Source organism: Vidua macroura, chromosome Z, assembly GCF_024509145.1.
Source record: "Vidua macroura isolate BioBank_ID:100142 chromosome Z, ASM2450914v1, whole genome shotgun sequence".
Taxonomy (NCBI): Eukaryota; Metazoa; Chordata; class Aves; order Passeriformes; family Viduidae; genus Vidua; species Vidua macroura.
Window position 1 is genome coordinate 72,906,035 of NC_071611.1, and position 21,618 is coordinate 72,927,652.

At 49.6% G+C, this 21,618-nt stretch overlaps 1 protein-coding gene across 1 annotated transcript; it reads right to left on the bottom strand.

The window, feature by feature from the left end:
* Nucleotides 1–7,999: 7,999 nt before the first annotated feature.
* On the bottom strand, nt 8,000–20,571 carry LOC128822338 (serine/threonine-protein kinase PAK 3-like). The gene is made up of 5 exons (XM_054004032.1): nt 20,551–20,571; nt 17,732–17,844; nt 16,940–17,057; nt 8,416–8,543; nt 8,000–8,003 (listed from the first exon to the last, which is right to left on the bottom strand). The coding sequence occupies exons 1-5, from the start codon at nt 20,569–20,571 to the stop codon at nt 8,000–8,002; spliced, it is 384 nt and encodes a 127-aa protein (XP_053860007.1).
* Nucleotides 20,572–21,618: the final 1,047 nt, after the last annotated feature.

A 21,618-nucleotide genomic window follows, 5' to 3' on the forward strand; every position in this document is an offset into this window, starting at 1 on the left:
CTGACATGTCTATTAACCGAGAACCTCATGGAGCAACAGGGAACTTTTTAGCAAGTGTGTGAAAAGGGCTGGATGTAGTATTTAGGAAATTGAAAGAGATGGTATTCTGGACAGTTGGGCTCTGGATGCTGAGAAAGTTCTGCATTGCACACCCTGGCTACCTTGCTCAAAGGAATGTTACTAAATTAAAACTTCTGCTTGCAAATTAACTTACTGTTTTGTTAGTGGGTTTTGAAAGAGGTTAATTGAAAATGCTCGGGCTGAATGTTATCTAGAAGGAAGTTCTTACATTTTTTTGGTCAGTTGATTTTGGTCATTTGGCATCTTTTTATGCAGTGACTTCAGCTGTTTTCTACTGCAAAACCACTTCTAGGTAAATTTGGAGAGGTTTACAGTGCTTTTCTTTTTCTATTGTTCAACATCTGATTTGAGGTAGACTTGACTTTCAGAGATCACAAGAACTTAGGTGTCCTGTTGATTTGGTGAAAACTCTGAAAAGTCCGGCATCTCTGGAAATCAGGTGTCTCCTGCTCATCTTTCAGAGATGTCTGATTTTAGGTATATCAATGTTGGAGATTAAGTGCAGCTAGTAGTGCTACAGCATTGTTATTAACGTTGGCATTGACTGTCTTGTATATGCTTATTTGAATTTAGAAATCAGGGCATTATGGAAAATTTATATTGTGCATTATAAATTATATTGAAAAACGAAAGATTTATTTAACTTGCATAAGAAGAGAAATACCCAACGGATTGACAGTTAAAGCCCCCAGTCTTAAACAGAAAATATACAAACTTTTTTAAAATTTCTTTTGAGAAATATCAAATCTATTTTTCTACTCACAGCAGTACAGAACTCTCACTCCTTGCCCTCCTTCCTTGTTCTCTTCACAACTCTCTAGGCACCACATACCCCTCACACCAGGGATGCTTCAAGTGGAATTGTACTTTCTGCTGCACAGCATAGTTTGTCTTTTAAATGTGGGGGTTTTGCCATCTGCAATTCACATTCTTTGCTTTGTTATCAGGGAAAGTCAGAAACCACTGCACCAGGTTTTCTTGGGACTGGTACAAATACAAAAAAAGTTAACTACAGCTGATGCCCAGAAGGAAAAGATAGCAGGAAAAATTCAATTCAACCAAACCAAAAATTGTTCACAATGAGCAGGGAGAAGATAAGGAATGGGTGAATTTCTGATCCAGAAAGAAAGCTAGTGTGTGCAGCATGCATCTAAGATGAGAACAAAAGATAAAGTGTTATCTAGATTAGACTAGAAGTGGGAGATTAATTTAAAAATTGTGAGAACTGGCCAACTGTGAGGCTTAGTTTAAAAATTGTGAGAACTGGCCATCTGTGAGGCTTAGTTTAAAAATTGTGAGAACTGGCCAACTGTGAGGCTTAGTTTAAAAATTGTGAGAACTGGCCAACTGTGAGGCTTAGCAGACAGCATCTGAAAGGATAGGTGCAATATTTTCTGCTTTAAATGCCTTGGAAGAGTATGGAAGTGTGTTGGCTCCATACTACAGTGCCCTGGTCATCCAGCAAGAACTAATGTGAGCGATGTAATTTGGAAATCTGCAGAGACTGAGACCATATGAGAGCAGTGAGTGTATGCATGCTTAACTTGCAAGCAGTTTCAGTTAATAAAATGCCAGAGGAACTCTTTACCTTGTAATGACTTACGTAATCAAGGTACAATAAATATTAACAATTAGAACTGTTGCCATCAGTTAATGTACTTTAAAGGCACTGTGCAACAAGTGTGATAACTTTGCTGGATTTATATATTCATTAACCCCTGACAGCAACAAGGAAGATCAAGATGTTTTGTGGCATGAACTGGATATCTTCAAAGACTTCATTAATAGGAAAGGAGTAATACCTGATGCTATGAGGGAAACTCATATGTCCTTAATATCAAGGTCTTTTTTTTTCAAACACAGAAATAGGTTAGGAAAAAACTTAGTTCACCCAAATTAATCATGTGACATGATGGAGTAAGAAACATAATGTGTTATGTAAACTGAAATGCTGTTGTAGACTGTTTCAGAATAGCTGTTTCCAGTTAGAGATAACACAGATTGGTGCTGGTGCTGTATCACTTCTTTTCACAGGGGACATGAGGCCATAATGAGCCAAGCAAGATCCTGCACAGCATGGCAGCAAAGACATTTCCTCACCGTGGCCTTGGCACTCCAGGGCAGCCCAAAAAGGGCCGAGGAGTCCTGTGTGTAACCAGGAGGGATGGCTGACATCACTGTGGGTCCCAGCATTCCCCAGTCCCTTGCTGGCCATTCAGTGCACACTGGGGACGCTGGGCATGTGTGGAACATGGGGATGGGGTGCACACAATTAAAGGGGGGCCCCAAAGTGGAAGGAGTGGAAGCCAAAATCGTTGGGTGGAGACCCCCAAAACGGAGGTGCGATATCCCAAAATGGAGGGAGGAACCCACAAAATTGGAGCAACACCCCAAAAAAACCACATGAAGCTGTTCTCTCCCTCCATTGTTTACCAACAAGAACTATCTACCAACTCTGATTTCAGCAAATAGTTTCAAGTGTTTTAGCTGAAAGTCATTCTGAGCAAACTTTGTAGAAGTGATCACAGAATCACAGAGCGTTCTGTGTTGGAAGGGATCCACCGAGTCCAATTCTGAAGGGAATGGCTTGCTGGCAGGGTCAGCACCAAAGACACCCACACCAACTTAAGGAAGAAGTGTCATTTCCTGTAGGGCAAAGCAGCAAAGAAGTACAGAAGGATAAGCTAAGCAATGCACCCGATTATTGCTACAAAAGATTGCCTGTAGGGATGAAGAAAGACACATCACCAGTTACCCTAATACTTGACCATTGTCCTGACACACACGTCAGCTGGGGATGCCCTGTCACACCAAAGGATTGGAGAAGCACTCCCAGTAACGGGGAATTCCTATGTGGTTCGCCCACCCTCAGGCCAGGCTGCCAACTTTGCTGTGAGAGGGCCCAGATTTTATACTGTTGAATAAACAAGCTACCATAACTTCTAGTGCAGGCACATCTGGTTTCATCCTCCTCTTGGGCAGGGCTCAGGGAGGAACCAAGGGAGTTTGCTTTGACCGTCTACCTTCAAACACAGCCAGATGGAGATGTGATAAATGAAGATGATTTGTGCTAATAATTGTAACTATATTGATATTTTAGAAAATATTTGTTAAAAAGTAATAGGGGAAAGCGATATGTCATTAGCATCACAAAACAGATGTTCGCAGATGTTCATAAGATCCAGGATAGAGTATTGAGATATTTTAGCACAAACGGCCTTGGGAAGGACAAAGTTGGGAAAACCTCCAAGAGTGGAATCGACATTGAGACAAATAAAAGTCCAGGCAACTTCTTCTTAGGCAAGAACAGCCTTGAAGACAAAGCAGTTGATATAATTCCAGATAGAGAACCCAAAACAGGAACATAATGCTTACTTATGTAACACCAAGCTCCATGTGCATGCGCAACCTGCCAGGTTATTCAGAGGACAGCCAGGAAGACCATCGGCCTTCATCCAAGAAGATCCCTGAAGAGTCCAGAAGACCCCCCAGCAACAACGGGAACATGCGCTGTGTAATATGGTGACGTAGACTTCAAGAATCAAAACTGGGAGGAGATTTACAGGAACTATTGATGAATATGTATTAGCATACAGTATAAAAGTTGTGCTTGGATTCTTTTGCCTTTTGTACGTGCGGCAGGGTGAGAGGTCCTCCCTGTCCCCCGGTTGGTTTTGCTTATGCTTTATCAGAACCACTGCCAAATTTCTATTTGTAACTACTTCATTATATTTGATTTTATTATTATTTTATATTTTTTTATACCTCAATTAAAATTGCTGCTAAAGTTTAAATCTTGCAGTTTATTGAACTTGACATATGGCACCTCATTCATGACACCAGGAAGAGGCACGCAGGGCCGGGCTGCTGCCTCCTGCAGCTACAAGGGCCTCCTGGCAGCCTGCCTCTGCCGAGGCTCAGGCTGCTCCGGGCTCTGCCGGGGCTCTGCTGCGGCTCCAGCCCGGGCAAGGCCGGGCCCGCTCTCACCTCACAGTCGCTGACAGCTCTGCACCGCAGGAGACCTTTCAGAGCACCCTCTCTGATCTTGCTGCTTTCTCAGCTGAGCAAGGCTCTCCTCCAGCCAAAGACATTGCACTTAGGGATACAAATCCAAGTGGCAAGCGCCCAAATGCTCTCGAGTCACAGCTGAAGGCCTGCATCAGCACAGGATGGTTTGGCTTCCCCACTCCCCCTTTGGTTTTTCCTGCAGATGCCATTGCCATTTCTACCTCAACTAGAAGTGCCCCAGATGTGCCAAAAGGGACCAGTGGGCCGTATTCCAAAGGCAGTGTGGTCTGGAGAGGATGAATGAAGAAGAGCCTTCTCCACTTACAAACCATACCAAAGAAGCCATAAGCGTGTCTTAGCACCAATCAAAACCACCTGGCAATTCAGAAGGAAATGTTGAGTTTTCTGAAGGGGTCAGAAGGAGGGGAATCTTCCAAATGAGTTGATGCTTCAGAAACTTTATTTAATTCCAATCCTACTCTATAAACCTATACTACAAAACAACTCAATAATCCTACTCTAGAGTCCTACTCTGCAATCCTACTCTAACTTGGTTATGGCAAAAATATCTTGACTGTTAGATTCTTGTCTTCTTCTTCTTCTCCTTCTTCACTGAGTTGATGAGTGGTACCAGGGTGGACGCTGTCTTGGCTGATGTTACAAATGGATGCTGTCCACAGGAAAAAAAAAAAAAAGAACAGTGAACCATGACTTTCCAAGCTCAGTGCTTCACAGACTCAATCAGGATTCCTCTGGTACTTAGAAAGACCCAGAAAGAGGAGTGACGGGCACATCTGCTCCCCTGTCATCCTGTGCAGGACCTTGCCATCACAGGCAAACCTGGCCCAGAATCCCACTTATCCCTTTATTCTGGTTTCTCCATCTAGCTGGGATTTTTGCCCTGCCAGTGCTCTAGAAATGGTGCTTTCTGTCCCTGGGGTTTCTTCCTTTCAGGAAACTCCAATGACCCACATAGGTCCCTGTCTTTGAGAGACAGGCACCGTGCTAATTTCCACAGGGAGACAGAGCAGTGTCTACCTTTCCATGCCCTGCCCCTCCTGTGCTGGATGGCACCTTCCTTCCCAGCAGGGCCAGCCGAGTGGCGCTGGCTGCTGCAGTTCCCTCTCTGCCACACAGCCTGGCAGTAAGCCTGGGCCAGTTCCCCTCTGCCTGAGCGTGCCAGGCAGCAGATGGGGCTGGGACAAGTCCCTCTCAGCTGCCCCTGTCTGCGTGCCAGAAACCTCTAAGGGTGGGGTGGGGGGCAGAAACCAGGGCCCCTCAGAGGCTCACAGTGAGCCCCCCACAGCCCCTCCTGCCCACAGCCAAATCTCTCCAGACTGCTCTGCCAGGACTGGCTTCCTTGGGTTCCAGAAACAGCCAGAAAACAGAGCACTTGTCCTCTCAGGAAATGCAGAGAGAGGTGGAGTTATTCAGCTTTGTGAAGAACAGGCCCCAGGGAGACTTTATTGCCACTTTCCAAGACTTCAGAGTGGCTTTGAAGAAAATGGGGGACATCTTTTTTATCAGGGCCAGTTAACAATAGAATGCGGGCAAATATTTTTAAACAAAATGGGGATCAAGAGTAGGTCTAAGGAAGAACTTGTTTACTCGGAGCATGGTGCAACACCAGCACAGCTTGTCCAAAGAGCTTGTAGGTGCCCCATGCCTGCAGGTATTCCAGGTCAGGTGGGAAAGGGCTCTGAGCAACCTGATCTCTTTGAAGATGTCCCTGCTCATTGCAGGACACTTGGACCAGATGACCTTCACAGGGCCCTGCCAGCCCAGCCCAGTCTAGGATTCTTCACTGTTTTCATTTGAACAGCACCAGGAGTGGAGGTCGGGAGGAAGGAAGCTCATCTGATGCCTTGGACCTCACTGGAGGAGGAGCCCATCCCTCAGACACTCTTTCACCTGCAGCCCCTTTGCATTTTACCTGCAGGAGCTCCTTGGCTGACCAGCGCCGTGCCGCGTCTGTCTGCAGGCAGCAGCTCAGGAAGTCACGCAGGCAAGGCGAGAATCGGTTGGGCTGCCGCAGCTTTGGTGTCCCTCGTATGGCTATCAGGAGTTGAGGCTGGGGAAAAAGGAAACATAAGGCTCCAGCTGCTTCTTTCCCATCTGTAAGTGCTCTCTCAGATCCCATTGTTTAAGCTCCACTCTGCAGAAACTGCCCTGGAGAGACCCAGAGATGACTTTCCTTTACCAACCAAAAACCCAAACCCTGATGCAGCCACAGCTTTTCCAGCATTCAGCAGATCTTGCCTTGGCAGCTGATTTCATTGACTGACCTAGTTAGTGGGAACTACATCAGCAAAAGCATGTTTTGCTTCTCTGAGGATTTGCACCAGCCTGACAGGCTATTTGGAAGGGGGAGTTTGTTCTATCCATACTATTTCCAAGGATTATTACATGAAAGGAATCTTTGCAGTGCTTGTTGGTCCCTTTAGCACAGCTTCCATGAAACAAAAATCATCAAGTTTTTTTTTTTTTTTCTCCTCTTGAAAAAAATGCAGATGCAGAATCCATCTAAAATAGACTGAAATAACAATGGAAGGAGGCCTGGGAGTCTCCATGAAAATGCCCACCACAATAGTCACAGCTCTGTGCTGGTGGCACTGAAAAAGATGGTGACCAAAGAGACTTTGTTACTTTCTTCTTCAACCCAGAGGAAAAATTCCTTCGCTTTTCCCACACCCCCAGAGGTCACAAAGAGGGTTTTATCCTGTCTCTCTGCAGCTGTGCTCAGCCACTGGACATGGTGGGGAGCTGGAGTCCTCACTGTCCTTAGAACTGTGCAAGCCAGGGGTGGCCCTGCTCCTGTGGTAAAGGAACACAGCACCGGCGTCAACCGCCCACGTTGGATCCCAGCCCCGGGCACCTGGCTGCAAGCTCATCAACTTGTTAAAGTACCCAGAAACAGCCAAGAGTTTAGTGTACAATTCTAACTGCAGTTGGAGAAAAACACATCCTAAACTTATCCAGGCCACCCACACGCAAGACTGAACAATGTACGGATGATTTGAAAGCCTGAAAGTTTTGAAGACCCACAGGATTGGGAAAAGATGCTACAGTTTGGAGGAAAATTGATGTGCTGTGGTAAATGAAGGGAAAAGCAAGCAGAACTTGCTTGGGCATTGCTTTGGTGGTTTTTCCTCCTTTTTCTTTTTATTCTTTTTATTCTTTTTCTTTTTTTCTTTCTTTTTTTTTCCCTTTTCCTTTTTTTCTTTTTATTTTCTCTTCCTTTTCCTCTTCCTTTCCATTTTTCTCTTACTTTTTCTTTTTTTCTTTTCCCTTTTCTCTTCCTCTTCCTTTTCCATTTTCTTTTTTTCTTTTTTCTTTTTCTTTAAAATTGAAACTAGGAAGATTCAATCTCCATTTTGAAGGATATTTATCACACATCCAACCATTCCACTGAAAAATTCCTTTTCTTCAGAGACAGAGCTCCAACATTGTTCAAAAAGCAAGTGAAAAATGTCAGGCATGGCTGGAGGCCAAAATGGCAGGTTTCTGAACTGGTTAGGTTTCTGAACTGGTTACCTTCCTCTTCCCTTCTGATGCAACCAAATCGACAGCAGATGCTGATGTGCTGCAGGGACATTTTCAGAAGGGGACCTTGGTGGAAGTGGTGCCAGCAGATGGCAATGGGATTTTGTCCAATGGCACACTGACCATGGGACAGGTGAGAAAGACAAGCGGGATCAGTGAGTATTTGCACCTTACCGAAACAGGAGTTTCATTCCAGTAAGGAACTTCTCGTTCCACCATTTCGATGCCCATGATTCCAAAAGACCATATGTCCACTTTGGGGCCACATGGTTGACCTGTCACCACTTCAGGCGCCATCCACCCAGAAATGCTGGCCACTGAGCTCCGTCGACTCTGCTCAGGGCTGAGCTGAACAAAGAGGCCAGAATCAGCTGTGGAGAAAAAAACAAACCATGAAAGCCAGCTCAAGTTAGGAAATCAAGCAAAAGAATTCCCCACTCTAAGTCTAAGAATGTGCTGTTGAGTCTCTTGGAGAACTGTCCACGCTCTGTTTCCTCAGGGCTTTAGACAAGGAAATATGGAATTGGCCACCTCAAAAAAAACCCTCATTTTTAGACTACCTCCAGCCTTTTATTTTTCTGAAGCTTTAGATTTGCAGCTCCCTCCCTCTGGAAGGGACACACACAGAGCAACGCCACTCTTGACTCCTTGTTCCTTGTCATACTTCTGTGCAGGTTGCAACTGTGCCCACAGTTTGTGGCAGGGTTCCCTGCAATGCCACCAGCACCATTTTTGGGGAGCTGGCAGTCACTCAAAGCAGCCCCACAGCCCACGTCCCTGGAATGCTGCACCTGACCAAGAATACACTGACCCAGCTTGACAGAGCCGTCGGTTCTGAGAAGGATGTTGCTGCTCTTCACATCTCGGTGGATCACGAGGTTCGAGTGAAGAAAATCCAGGCCTTGCAGGCACTGAGAGAGAAAACAGAAACAGGAGGGCAAAAATTAGTGATGTGATTTTGTCGCTGTCCAGCAGGACGGGAACAGAGAACTCCAGATCAGAAGGCAAAGAAAATGAGCTCTGATTTATTTCAAATATACCGCTCTATAGATAGAGGACATCGAGAAGACTAATTTCATTGGTCTTAGAGTAAAAACATGTCACACCATTGGTGTGCAGTGAATGATGCACAGTGGCAGAGCATATCTATAAACAATGTGAATAACAAGATAGATTAGAGAATTATTTACATTCTTTCCCAACTGTTTCCCAGGCTCTTGCCTGGTTAGAAAACCTTTCTCTTTCTCTCTGACTGAGATGAGAATATCCACATTTCCCCCTTTTTGTTTAAAGAAGGAGGCAGTGCCCGTCATCTTCCTGCGGGGCCCCTTGCAGGAAAGAGGACAAACACAGCTCCGAGGTTTATCAGTTGACAATCGAAACCCCCATCAAACATCAGCTCAGTTCAGTCAAAGAGATTTCCACTTATTCTTACATTATAACTTGCTATCAACTTAACTACTAATTTCAAGAAACCCATCACCAACTCCAAAGCATTGTTAGTCTGCGTGTTACACAGGCAGCCTAACTCGTCAACAGTCTGTTTCTGGAAACTAAACAAGTGTTCACTCTCCGCTTGTGGAGGGACCAGCTGGCTGATGGTCGATGTCTTGGTCTTCGTCTGAAGACCGTGATGGGTGGTCAGCACCATGGTCACTGTCTGAAGACCGTCTCCTGACCACCTTCTGTTTCTGCTGTCGCAGGTCAGGGCACACACACTTCGCAGGTATCCATCGTACCCCGGTACCTGTGGAGACACATGCATACCCGCGGCCCCAAGTGATGAGGTCGCACGGGCCTTCCCACTTGTTTGTGGCAAGGTCCCGCACCCAGACCTTTGCTCGGGGCAAATGCGCCTCACCCGCTGGATGCAATGAAAGAAAATGATTCAGGATAACAGGAATCTCTGAATTTTTCGGCACTGTCAAATGGTTGATTGTATATAAAGCTTTCTCCAACCTACTGTGTGGGGTCTCTCCGGGCATTCCCCCTTTTTGTTTTTCCAGAACGCGCTTTAGAGTACCATGAGCGCGTTCAACAATGGCTTGACCAGTTGGTGAATGTGGAATGCCAAACTTGTGAGAGATTCCCCACAAGCGTAAAAACTGACGCGTCTTCTATGAGACATAGGCAGGGCCATTGTCAGTCTTCACACTTGAAGGTATTCCCAAAACTGCAAAAGCCATTCTCCAATGGGCAATCACATCACGACCCTTCTCCCCGGTGTGAGCAGATGCCCACATGGAGGAGGAGAAGGTGTCAACAGACACGTGCACATACTTGAGTCGACCAAACTCGGCAATGTGAGTGACATCCGTTTGCCAAAGCTGCAAGGCCTTTAGGCCTCTGGGGTTCACCCCCGCCGGTAAAGGCGCAGCAAACCCATGACAGTCAGCACAAGAACTGACAATGTCACGAGCTTCGGTTGACGTCAGATCGAATTGCTTCTGCAGAGTATGTGCACTTTGATGAAAGAAATCATGTGATGCCTTGGCTTGCGCAGTTCTGTCAGGCTGAGGCGCCACCCATGCCGGGTTGGCTAACCTGTCAGCCCTGGCGTTACCCTCTGTGATAAAACCTGGTAAAGTGGTGTGACTCCGAATGTGCAGGATGTAGTACGGATGAACCCGGGCCTGAATTGCGCACCACAAAGCTCTCAACAATTGAAACAAAACTGCATTGTTGACCTCTTTCAGCAGTGAGCAGTCCAACCGCTGGGTTATGTCTGCAACATAAGCAGAGTCAGTGACCAAGTTCAAAGGCATCTGAGAAAATCTCTGAAACACCATTGCAACAGCTTTCAGTTCAACCAATTGAGCTGAACCGGACACGTGGCCTTCCAACACTTGCCATCCAGACTCATCCTTCCAGGTCACAATGGCCTTTCCCGTTTTCCCCGAACCGTCGGTAAAGACAGTGGGTCCCCGCACTGGCACTCGACTGTTTTTTGGTCTTAAGGACAGATTGGTTGTTTTCGCCAGTTGCAGTAATTTATGACTGGGCAGATGGTAAACAATTTGCCCTGGAAAATTTTGCAGCGCACTTTGCAAGGAAGCACTGTTAATGAAATACCATTCAAAAGTGCTCCGCTCCACTGGAAGAACGATCCTCGCGGGATCAGCTGCCATCAGCTGCAAACACCGATAACGGCATTTGATTATCAACTGGGCAAATAAATCAAGCAGCAAAGATGCCGTCTTTTTCAATTGATGGGGTAAAAAGACCCATTCCAAGATGTGCAAAGGATCAGGCCATTTGTCATTCCATTGGCCAATGACACCTGTGGGATGACTGTCTGGACAGGTAATGAAAACAGTGATATCAATGGAAGGGTCTACCCTATAAACTTGACGAGCAGACAAAGCCTGTTGGACCTCCTCCAACGCTTGTCGCGCTTCAGGAGTCAATTTCCGAGGTGAATTCAAATCTGGGTCCCCCTTTAAAAGGTTGAACAGAGGGGACATCTGCTCTGTGGTCAGTCCCAAATAGGGACGTAACCAATTGACGACCCCAAGCAATTTCTGAGCATCATTCAGGGTCATGATAGACTTTGGGAATTGCACCTCTTGATGCTGAATAGTTCGTTCAAGAATTTTGACTCCTAGGTACTTCCAAGGAGGATGGCTTTGAACCTTTTCCGGAGCCACTTGCAGTCCATATGAATGCAAGGCGGCGAACAACTGAGGCTTTACCTTCAGCAGTTCCTCCTGAGTGGGTGCCGCCACCAGGATGTCATCCATATAATGATAACAATACACGTCAGGGAACTGCTCGCGGACTCCAGGCAAGGCCTGAGCCACATACCACTGACAAATAGTCGGACTGTTCTTGCAGCCCTGTTGCAAAATTTTCCATTGATATCTCCGTACAGACTCAGCATTGTTGATGGCAGGCACGGTAAAGGCAAACTTTGGCCTGTCATCAGGATGTAACGGGATGGTAAAGAAACAATCCTTCAGATCAACAATTAAGATTTTCCAACCCGCGGGGAGCGTGGTAGGTGAGGGCATACCAGGCTGCAATGCCCCCATACTCTCCATGACTGCATTAACCTTCCGGAGGTCCTGTAACAGCCTCCACTTCCCTGACTTTTTCTTAATAACAAAAACAGGAGTGTTCCAGGGACTGGTAGAAGGTTCAATGTGTCCCTGGTGAAGCTGATCTTGAACTAAATCATGAAAGGCGACTAACTTTTCATGTGGTAGGGGCCACTGGTTCTCCCAGACAGGTCTGGTCACCAGCCACCGTAAAGGCAGCACAGGATATTCTGCGCCCTTCTGCGCAGTGGCCCCTAGCAAAAACCCGTCCCAATCCGTACCCCCCAGGCTGCCAGCACATCCCGCCCCCAAAGAGTGATTGGAGATGCAGTAACATAGGGCCGAACCTTAGCGGTCTGCCCTTCTGGATTTTTGATCAACACGGCCTGCCGACTCAGAAATGTCTGTGCCGCACCCCCCAACCCTTCAAGGGCTGCTCCCACAGAGTCCAAAGGCCACTTAGGAGGCCACACAGAAGAGGAGATGACTGTCACGTCGGCTCCGGTGTCGATCAAACCTTGCAGCTGAATCGAAGGCGGACTGGCACCTGGTAGAATCACGGAACACGTCATTTGCGGGCGGTCGGCAGAAATGACAGCAGACCAGAAGATCTGCAGTGGTCCAGTGGATCCAAAACCACCATTCCCGCGCGTCCGTTGATCTGCCCTGGGAACACATGACTGGAAAGGCACAAGTTGAGCAATGCGGGTCCCTGCCGGAATAACGACAGGGGGGGAGGGCGTGGAAACCATGGCACAAATTTGGCCCGTAAAATCAGAATCAATGACACCCGGGTGCACAAAGATTCCCAAAAGGGTAGCACTAGATCGTGCCACCAACAATGCACTCAATCCATGGCCTAAAGGCCCGAATGCATTCAGAGGAACCTTATGCACCTTACTAGAATTTAAGATGACTGCTGCTGCGGTGTGTACATCCACCCCGGCAGAGCCACGGGTGCTGGCACTGAGTTGGCTGAGACACCCTGTACTGGTGCCGTGCCCTGGGGGACCACTTGTGTCAGCGCGCAGTTCCCCTGTGCGCTCTTGCCCCCGTTTCCCGAGCCCGTCAAACGCTTACCATTAGCATGGTAAGCGGACTTGCATTTGTTTGCGAAATGGCCTGGTTTCCCACACCTGGAACACAAAAGGTTAGAGTCTGTCCCTTTCCCCACTTTTGCCCCCTGTACCTGCTTGCCCTTCTTTTTTCCCTTCTTGCGTCAACCAGTCCCAGAGGATGGCATGCCTGCCTGCAAGGTTGCTGCCAGGACAGACATCTTATGGTCCACCGTACCAACCTTGGAACAAGCTTCGACCATGTCTGTCAACGATGGGTCACCTGGCAACGCATTTATCATTTTCCTGCAGTCTTCATTTGCATTCTCCCTTGCCAAAGTCTTGCACAAGACCTGCCTTAAATTTTCATCCTCGATCTGCTTTTCCAAAGCAGCTGCAAGCCTTTCAACAAATGGCAAGAACAATTCCTTGGCTCCCTGTACTATTTTCACATATCGTTGCCTAGGAGCGGCCGTCTCCATAGTTTTCATCAATGCAGCAAAGCCCACCTTCTGGGCCTGCTCAAGGATGATGGGGTGCCAAGTAGCCTGAACATCAGGATTGGCAAAGGCATTCTGCCCCATGAGCGCATCCAGCCCCACACAGAATCCAGGGTCTGTCTGAGGGTAATACGCGTTCTCAATCGCAACCCTCTCGGCCAACCTCCTCCAGTTGTTCATAAAGACGTCAAACTGCACAGGTTGAAACAACACAGAGGCCAGATGTTTAATATCATAGGGAGCCAGCAGGTCAGTGTTTATCACTCTTAGAACCTGCATCAATGGAGCGGAGCCCAACCCATATTTTGCCACCTTATCCTGCAAATCCTGCACAACCTTCCAGGCTATCACCTCGTGCCTATCCTGCTGCCCTTAATTCGGGACTGCTTTGTGCACGGGAAGGACCTGAAGCTTAGATTGTGATGATGCCTCTTCGCCCTCATCCCTTTGTGCCACCTCCGGAGAGGCCAGAGGAACCAACTGACCAGTAGCTACGGTCTCTTTCCCCTGGAGCTGCGGGTTCAAGACCCGCCCCCCAGGTTTCCCCACCCGCTCTAGCAGATCCCAGTCACCAGCCTCCAAAGCCCGTTGTCTGACCGCCTCCCAGAAGCGGCGGGGGTTTATCGGCCGCACAGACACTCGACAGGGAGGCAGCGTCCACAGCTCTCTCTGAGACGCCTGTTCCCCCCGGCGGTGCCGACGTTCCGACATTCGGTCACGCCCCCTCGGCGGAGCGGGGCAGGAGAGATCCTCACTGTCACTGCCAGCCCCCTGGGAGGAGGGCAAGCAGGACAGCCTGCGATCCGCACGGGCAGGCGGGCTGACGGGAGGCAGTGAGGCCGGCGAAGCGGCTGTTGACCGCAAGACAGAAGAACTGGACGCAGCTTCCGAGCCCGCAGCCCCCGAGAAGGAGGGGGCAGCCGCCGGTGGCGGGGCGGGGAGCGGAGCCGCGACCGGCACCTCGGTGGATCGTCCAATCGCAGGCGGCGGCACGAAGGGATCAGCCGGAGCCCGCGATACTGCAGCTGGAGCGGCGGGCGAAAGGAGGGACAGAGGCGATGCTGTCGCCGCCACAGCGGGCGGGGCAGCGGGCGAAGCGACGAGCCCCGCGGCCGGCCGGGGTGGCGCCCTGGCAGATGGGGCGGGGGCTGATCCCTCCCCCGACACAGAAGTCCGTCCCCCAGAGGGCCGACCCGAAGACGTCATGGAGGTGCCACCCAGCACATGCTGCTGCCCGACTGGCGCCGGCACCGTGAAAGAAATCAAGTCAGCCGGTGTATCCGGCGCGCCATGGGGCAGGCCAGGAGGCAACTGCGCTCGCCCCGTCGGCAGAACCGGGCCCCCCCCAGGCGGCGGGGGGCGTGCCAGCGGGTGGGTCAAAGAGTCCATCCCCGATCCCGGCGGTGCTTGGGGGCGGGACCCAGACATCTGCGCAGGCGCCATAGTCAACAGAGGAGGAGCCGGGGGGCTGCACCCCCCGCTGCGTCACGTGCCGCGGGCCGCACCGCCCCTCCCCCCACCTGCAGTCCGGAAAGGGGGCCAGCAATGGCTGAACCAACGGAGCCGTCTGCTCCAAGCCCGGACGGGCTCCAGGCTGTCGCGGCGAAGGCGGGACAGCCCCCAACAAGCCCTGCAGTGTCGGATGTACCGAAGCCGATGGTTGCGACAAAGGCACCCCCACCTCCACCTGAAAGGTGGTCGAAGCCATCGGCACCGCGCCCACAGTAGAACGCGCTTGCGCAGTCGGCTGTGGCACAGACTGCTGCGCAATCAGCGGCCGATCTGTCGGCAAAGATCTCGGCTGAACGTAGTCACGGGGACGGGAATACTCGGGCTTAGCAGGAGTTCCCGGCGACATGTAGAGTCCGCGGGGCGTCCCATCGTCTCTCACAGACCCACTCTGCGCCGTGCCGGGCCCGGGCACCGCCCCGCCCGCCTGCCGCCCACTGATTCCCGAGACACCGCTGCATATCGAAACGGTATCTTCAGTTCCCGAGAACCCCCATTCGGAGTCACTGCTCCTGGGGGACTTACGAGGCAAGGCCCTATAAATGCATCCCCAGATCGCAAACAGAGCAGACGCTGTAGCGTCCCCCTTCCTCACTTTCTTCATGAGGCACCGGCCCAACTCATTCCAGACCTTACGATCAAAGGCGAAACTAAGGTCTGCAGGGAATCCGTGGTCCCGAGCCCAACTCAGGAGCCTGATGAAGTCATCATCCGAGACCTGGATACCCAGTTGTGGGGCCCAGCCTTGCCAAGCAGTCAAGACCACCCGTTCAGCCGTAGATGGCTGGTTCCCCATTGTTAGGAAACCCTCCCTTAGCAGACGTCCACTTCAAGAGACAGACAGTCCACTAGTTCAGGGAAAACCGTCCCACTCAGTTCTCGGCTTATAAGAGCCAACCCGCGGTCCAGACAGGACCAAGCCTTCTCCGGAAGGCACACGGTTTCAGCGTTACCTCTCTCAGGAGGCCAAAGGTGTCCGGCCAGAGCCTCCAGGCTACTGGCGTGGAGCTGCGCAGCAAAGCCCCCCCGGCAAGACGCTGTGGTTCGGGGCTTCGGCCGACGCTGCAATTCCACGAGGGGTCACCAGATGTCGCTGTCGAGCAGGACGGGAACAGAGAACTCCAGATCAGACGGCAAAGAAAATGAGCTCTGATTTATTTCAAATATACCGCTCTATATAGAGAGGACATCGAGAAGACTAATTTCATTGGTCTTAGAGTAAAAACAAGTCACACCATTGGGGTGCAGTGAATGGCGCACAGTGGCAGGGCATATCTATAAACAATGTGAATAACTAGATTAGAGAATTATTTACATTCTTTCCCAACTGTTTCCCAGGCTCTTGCCTGGTTAGAAAACCTTTCTCTTTCTCTCTGACTGAGCTGAGAATATCCACATGATTTCATTACACAAGAAAAGAAACAGCTCTAAAAGATTGCCTCTGCAGGGGAATGGCGAGTAATGGAGGAACACAGTACCATTGCGAGGAAGAGCTTGCTGCTCCACCACTTGCAGAGCAGGACCTTTCTAAGGAAAAGGCATGTCAGCTTTTGAAAAAGCAACAGCACCTGCTGTTGTTGTAGACTGTCCCCTGCAAACCAGCCAGCATGGCTGCTGCTGCTGTGGATGTGCTTTCTCCATGCAGAGGACAAGTGAGGGGTTTTGCCAAGGAAGAAAAAGTCCCTCCCTTTGGTGTGAAGTGGATCACTTTGGGGTGGGAGGCTGCATGACAAAGGTTTTGTTGCTGGCCTCAGCACAGACTTGGAAGTATCACAACAGTCACCTTCCTGAAGCAAAGAGCATTTTGGCTGCACTAGTGTCCTTTTCAGTTAAGGACTGAGAGAAATGAGTCTCTCTTTTTTCTTTGCTGATCATTTCAAATGCTGCCACCAGCACCTTTGCTTTTACAGGCAAGGAATGCAGTGCAGACAGGCTCGAGGCAAATGTTTAGAGAGGCAAGGTGGAGAACAGCAAATACAAATACACAAGAGAGAATGACAATACAACAGCAGAAGGTAAGAGTACAGGAACAGAGTACAATGAGTGCAGGGTCACTGGCAGGCATTTCACTTGAGATGCTTTTGCTTGCCCACAGCATACCAGCAACACAGAAACAAAGCTTGGCACATGAAATCACTCCAGGTCGGAGCCCTGTTTCCCAGACAGTCCTGCCCAAGCCCTGGGCAGCACAGGTGGGATTGCTGACCTCCCGACTGATGGCTGCCATCTCGTCTTCAGACAGGTGGGTCTCGCTGATGACATCGCTCAGAGTGCCTCCGTCCATGTACTCCATGACCAGCCAGAGCTGCCCATCCACAAGGTAGCTGAAAGAAGGAAACAAGGGGTGGAGATGAACGTGCTTGTTTGAAAACAACAACATTGCTGTTAGAAAACCACAAGGGTTGTTTCCGGGTGCCTTTGTGACAAGGACAGAATAAAAGGAATAGACATTCCCTCTCAGCTGTGCCTTGTTTGCAATCTGTGCCGTCTCAAGGAGAAAGGTACAGCTGTGAAAAAGGAGATGTCTTAGATGGCCAGCAAGTGAAAAGTGCGGTTTAGTAACAGCCTAGATAAAAAACCTGTCACACGTGCTATTTCTGGAAATAAACACCTTATCTTCCTGGCATGCACAGCAATGGAAAAGGGACATGAATCCAAGGGAAATCCTCTCTAGGATGGTTTATCAGAACTTAAAGGTGCTGAAAAAATTTGAAAAACTCAAGCCTCAAAACAATGTGGAGGCATTGAAGTTATAGGGTATGGAATTAGTCAGATAGGGCTGATCCAGGTTTTTGAAAAATTTTCAAACTGCATTTGCCAGGGTTGTTTAATGCAGACAAAATGCACTCTCTTCCCATCCACTGGAGAGAAGTAGAGAAATAATAATTAACTAATAATTACCAGGTCTATTTTCTGCCAGTGACCAAAGTGGGTTTTTAACTTTGCATGCTTGCAGTATGTAAACAAACATCGCTGGGATAAAACAACAACCACTCACCTCTTTAAATAATTCACAATGTTTGGGTGCTTATTCATTTTCATGACCATGAGTTCATGAAAGGTTACTTCCTTCCTGATCAGTCCTTGAAGATTTATTTTCTTTATGGCCACCTAAAATGACATTGAAAATCAATAACATTAAAAGCTGGTGGCATGAGAACAACTTCTCATATGGAGTGAGTGCTTTTGGAATAACACTGCCAAACTGTGCCAAACTGCCTTGTGATTAGACATCGGAATGGGAACAGAGTTCCAACAGCCCATTTCTCTGCTCCTTGGGGCCAGTTACAGGACACGTGGCCACTGACATTTTGCCTTGACCATTTGGTAACAGTGATTTCTCAACTATCACCCACAAAGCTCTGAGCACACTCCCTGCTGCTTTGTATGGGATTCAGAAGAAGTAATCCATGCCTTAATACTCTGTGGATACATCTTGGGCTATGGGCAGGGCTGAGGGCTTTTAGGGATGCCATGCAGATCTCTCCCTACATGCAGTTCCCCAGTGCAGCACTGCAGGTTGCTAAGGAACTACCAGTAACTTTCAGATGCATTTGCTGGCAGCCAGAAGTGAGAATTCTGAAGCTGTAGCTCCAAAGAGCAGTGAGATGCTCAAAGGCACCACCTTTGTTTTAGCAATGGGGAGCGAGTGAGCGCGTCCTTCTCTGAAAGGAACCACTGCCCTCTGTGCCTTCCTTCTGTCAGCTGAGAAGGACAAAGACTGTCCCAGCTGCAATTTGCACACTGGCACCAGTCTGTGCTTCTTGTGCCCTTTCAGCACAGCTCTATGCAAAGCTCCAGCCCCAGTTTACCAAAACACAGGGGAGAGCCTTTGAGTGCAGCAGAGTCTGTGGCAGCTGTTGACATTTACCTGTCCTCCTGTGGCATTGTTGAGTGCTCTACAAACATCTCCAAAAGTCCTAGAAACAAAATAGTAGCAAAGAAAGGAGAAGCCATTTAGATCTTGCAGTGAAAGCCAGCCCACAGAGATCTCTGCTGTAAATGCCTAAGACCTGCAGGACACTGGAAGCATGGACATGTCTTTGGCAATGCCTTCTGACCACACTTACAAATTCTGATCAGCACTGACAATCTAACCGCAGCGTCTGAATATGTTTGCAGCTTGTCTGACTTCACACGTGATGGATATTCCACCAGCAGGACACCTGGTGCATAGTTTTGTAAAAATAACATTGGTTGGACTCATGCACTGCCAATATTTTCCAGTTCAATATATTTTATAATGGGATTTTCCATCTTCACCATTCTCCCTGAGGGAAACAAAATGCAAGATGCTCACTTTAAAGCAGAGATCCCAGCTTCCAGGAGATACAAAAGGCAGCCCCACTGTCTGGAGCTCTGAGCCCTTTGTGGTCAGCTGGCTGACAACAAGAACAATAATAGGAACATGAACAACAACAAGAAGACAGGCAGCTCCGCAGCACAAGTGGCTGGCACAGAGACTGATTTTCTAGAGTCCTTTGAAGAGAGAAAGCTCTTGAGAGCAGATACACAGGGAAGTACAGGGAGATACATTCAGAGAAGACAGATACCAGAAGAGAACAGCTACTAAGGCAAGTAAGTTTGTCATCTAAAAACATTTAGGAGAGCTTGAAATAAGGGAGCCTTTCTTTTCTTGGGAACAAACACTGTGAGATTCAACAAAAGGTTTCCTACTTGCTAAGATGAAATGCACCTTGATATCTAGAATCCATTCCTCTGAACAGATGCCAAGTTCAGAACAGGAGGAATATTGCCAAGTGTTCCCATCTTCTCCACCTTGCAGCAGTTTGCCAGAAGAATGCATCTGTGTTTGTAAACCAGAGCAGCTCATGCTCTAACCAATCCCAATGGGGCTTTCAGGACCAGGACCCTCACTCTTTATGAGCAGGGTGAGTTCAAAGATGCCCTTGCCTGTACCCCACGTGAAGAACCACACTGCTTCTCTTCACCCTGACAGCAGGCATCAGTCACTCCCATTGGACTCGCCCTCTCGGCACCACACACGTCCCCATCTTCCCAACTCGGCACGGCAGGCAAGGGCAGAGAGGACAGCAGTGCTCCTCAGGTGCCAGTGTGACACAGACAGCTGCCCAGAGGAGATGCTGACCCTCTCGTGGGCCCAGGCCATGCGACGCAGAAGCCGGCCCAGACAAGGGGCTGCTGGCTCAGGCAGCTCCGCGCTGCAGCGGCTGGGCGGCGTCGGGACTCTCCCGGCTAAGGAAGGCTCCAGCCTCTGCAGTCCCACCAGCCCTCAGGGCCAGGGCAGCTACCACAACAAGGCTGGCAAAGCCCAAGCATGAGCACTGACAGGCACTGATGGGAAGAAGCCAGAGCGAGCCTTTTTGTCCCAAGACGTGATGGCAGACACAGCATCAACTAGGCTCTGTTCTCAACCCTACCAGGTCTTATCTGAGAGCACAGCACTGGCAGCTGTTACGGGCAAGAAGCAGAATAAATGCCATGTGCTGCAGAATCACAAAGGGCTTGATGTCTTCTCCTAGAGACTGATCTGAGCAGGGGTTGTGACAACGGCTAGGACTCAAGCAGTCGCAGCCTTCTGCTGATCCAGGAGCAATCCCTGCTTCTGCCTTTGGCACAGAGAGAAGCCCAGGCAAGCTCCAGCCAGTCCAAGCTGCCCTCAGAGGTAGCAGGAACACCCAGAGCGCTCTCTCGCTGCCTCAGAGCACTGCCAGCACTTCCTGCAGGGAGTCCTAAATGTCCCTGTGACACCAAACTGAGGAGGACCATCTGGTACAGCTGTGCTGACACGTGCACACGACACTGTCCCTCAGGTAAGAAAGGCACCAGACGTACTCTGTTGCTCCAGGGAGGCATCGTCGATCTCCTGTTGCTGAGCAGCAGCTGGGTCAGCGTGGGAGGTGAACCAAGTGCCCCGGCTCCACTTCTCCGGCTGGGGAGCAAAGGCTCCTTGGGACGGCGCTGCTGCTGCTGCAGCAGGTTCAGTGACAGAGCCTGTGTAAATCTGAGACAAGAAACGAGTTTGTGTCAGGAAGGTGGCTGGCAGAGAGTGCCCAGAGATCCCTTTTCAAATGCAAGCCCTTAGGAAGCTGCTGTCAGCCACATGCAGAGCTCTTCAACTGGACTGGTTTGGATGTCCACTTGTGAAACCACACGGTCAAAACCAAAGGCTGGTTTTACTCGAGTTCATAGCCAGTTTCATGTTCTGAAGGATGACTGCAGCAACGACCACTCCACTTCCTCCCAAGGACTCCTTCCCCCCTTCTAGGCCTGCAGATGCCTTGCACTCCTCGTTCTAACATTCTTCCTCCTTCCGAGGAATTCTCTTTTCCTGCACCAGCCTCGGGATGTGCTTATCTTCGGAAATACCCCTGTTCCTAAGAGACTTAGAATTTTATTCCGACCAAATATCAGGACATTTCCTAAGAAGATGTGGCTGTACAATTAGAACGACAATTTAAAATTGTGGGTGCTGTATTTGAAGTCAAAGGGGCAACTTTGTGGTGGGGGAGCTGCGTGGGCCCAAAGGACCCAGGGGTGCCGGTCAAGAGCAGCTGAAGGTGGGCCAGCGCGTGGCCAGGGAGCCAGGAAGGCCAAGGGCGTCCTGGCCTGTGTCAGCAAGAGTGGGGCAGCAGGAGCGGGGCAGGGAGCGTCCCCCTGGGCTGGGCAGCGCTGCGGCCACAGCTGGGAGTGCTGTGCCCAGTTGTGGGCCCCTGTGAGCAGAAAGTCCTTGAGGGGCTGGAGCGTGTGCAGAGGAGGACACGGGAGCTGGGGAAGGCTGTGGAGCGCAAGGCCAAAGAGGAGGTGCTGAGGGAGCTTTAGCCTGGACAACGGGAGGCTCGTCAGGGCCCTTCAGGCACACTTCCATAGATCCATAGAGGACAGCGCTCACCCCAAGGCCTG

Excerpts from the sequence above, each read along its gene's own strand:
- LOC128822338 (XM_054004032.1), bottom strand. The coding sequence starts at position 20,571 with ATGCCTCCCTGGAGCAACAGA. Across the intron at positions 17,845-20,550 it reads TGCCTCCCTGGAGCAACAGA|GTGGCCATAAAGAAAATAAA; the intron begins GTACGTCTGGTG and ends ATGTCATTTTAG. Across the intron at positions 17,058-17,731 it reads ATTGTGAATTATTTAAAGAG|CTACCTTGTGGATGGGCAGC; the intron begins GTGAGTGGTTGT and ends TCCTTCTTTCAG.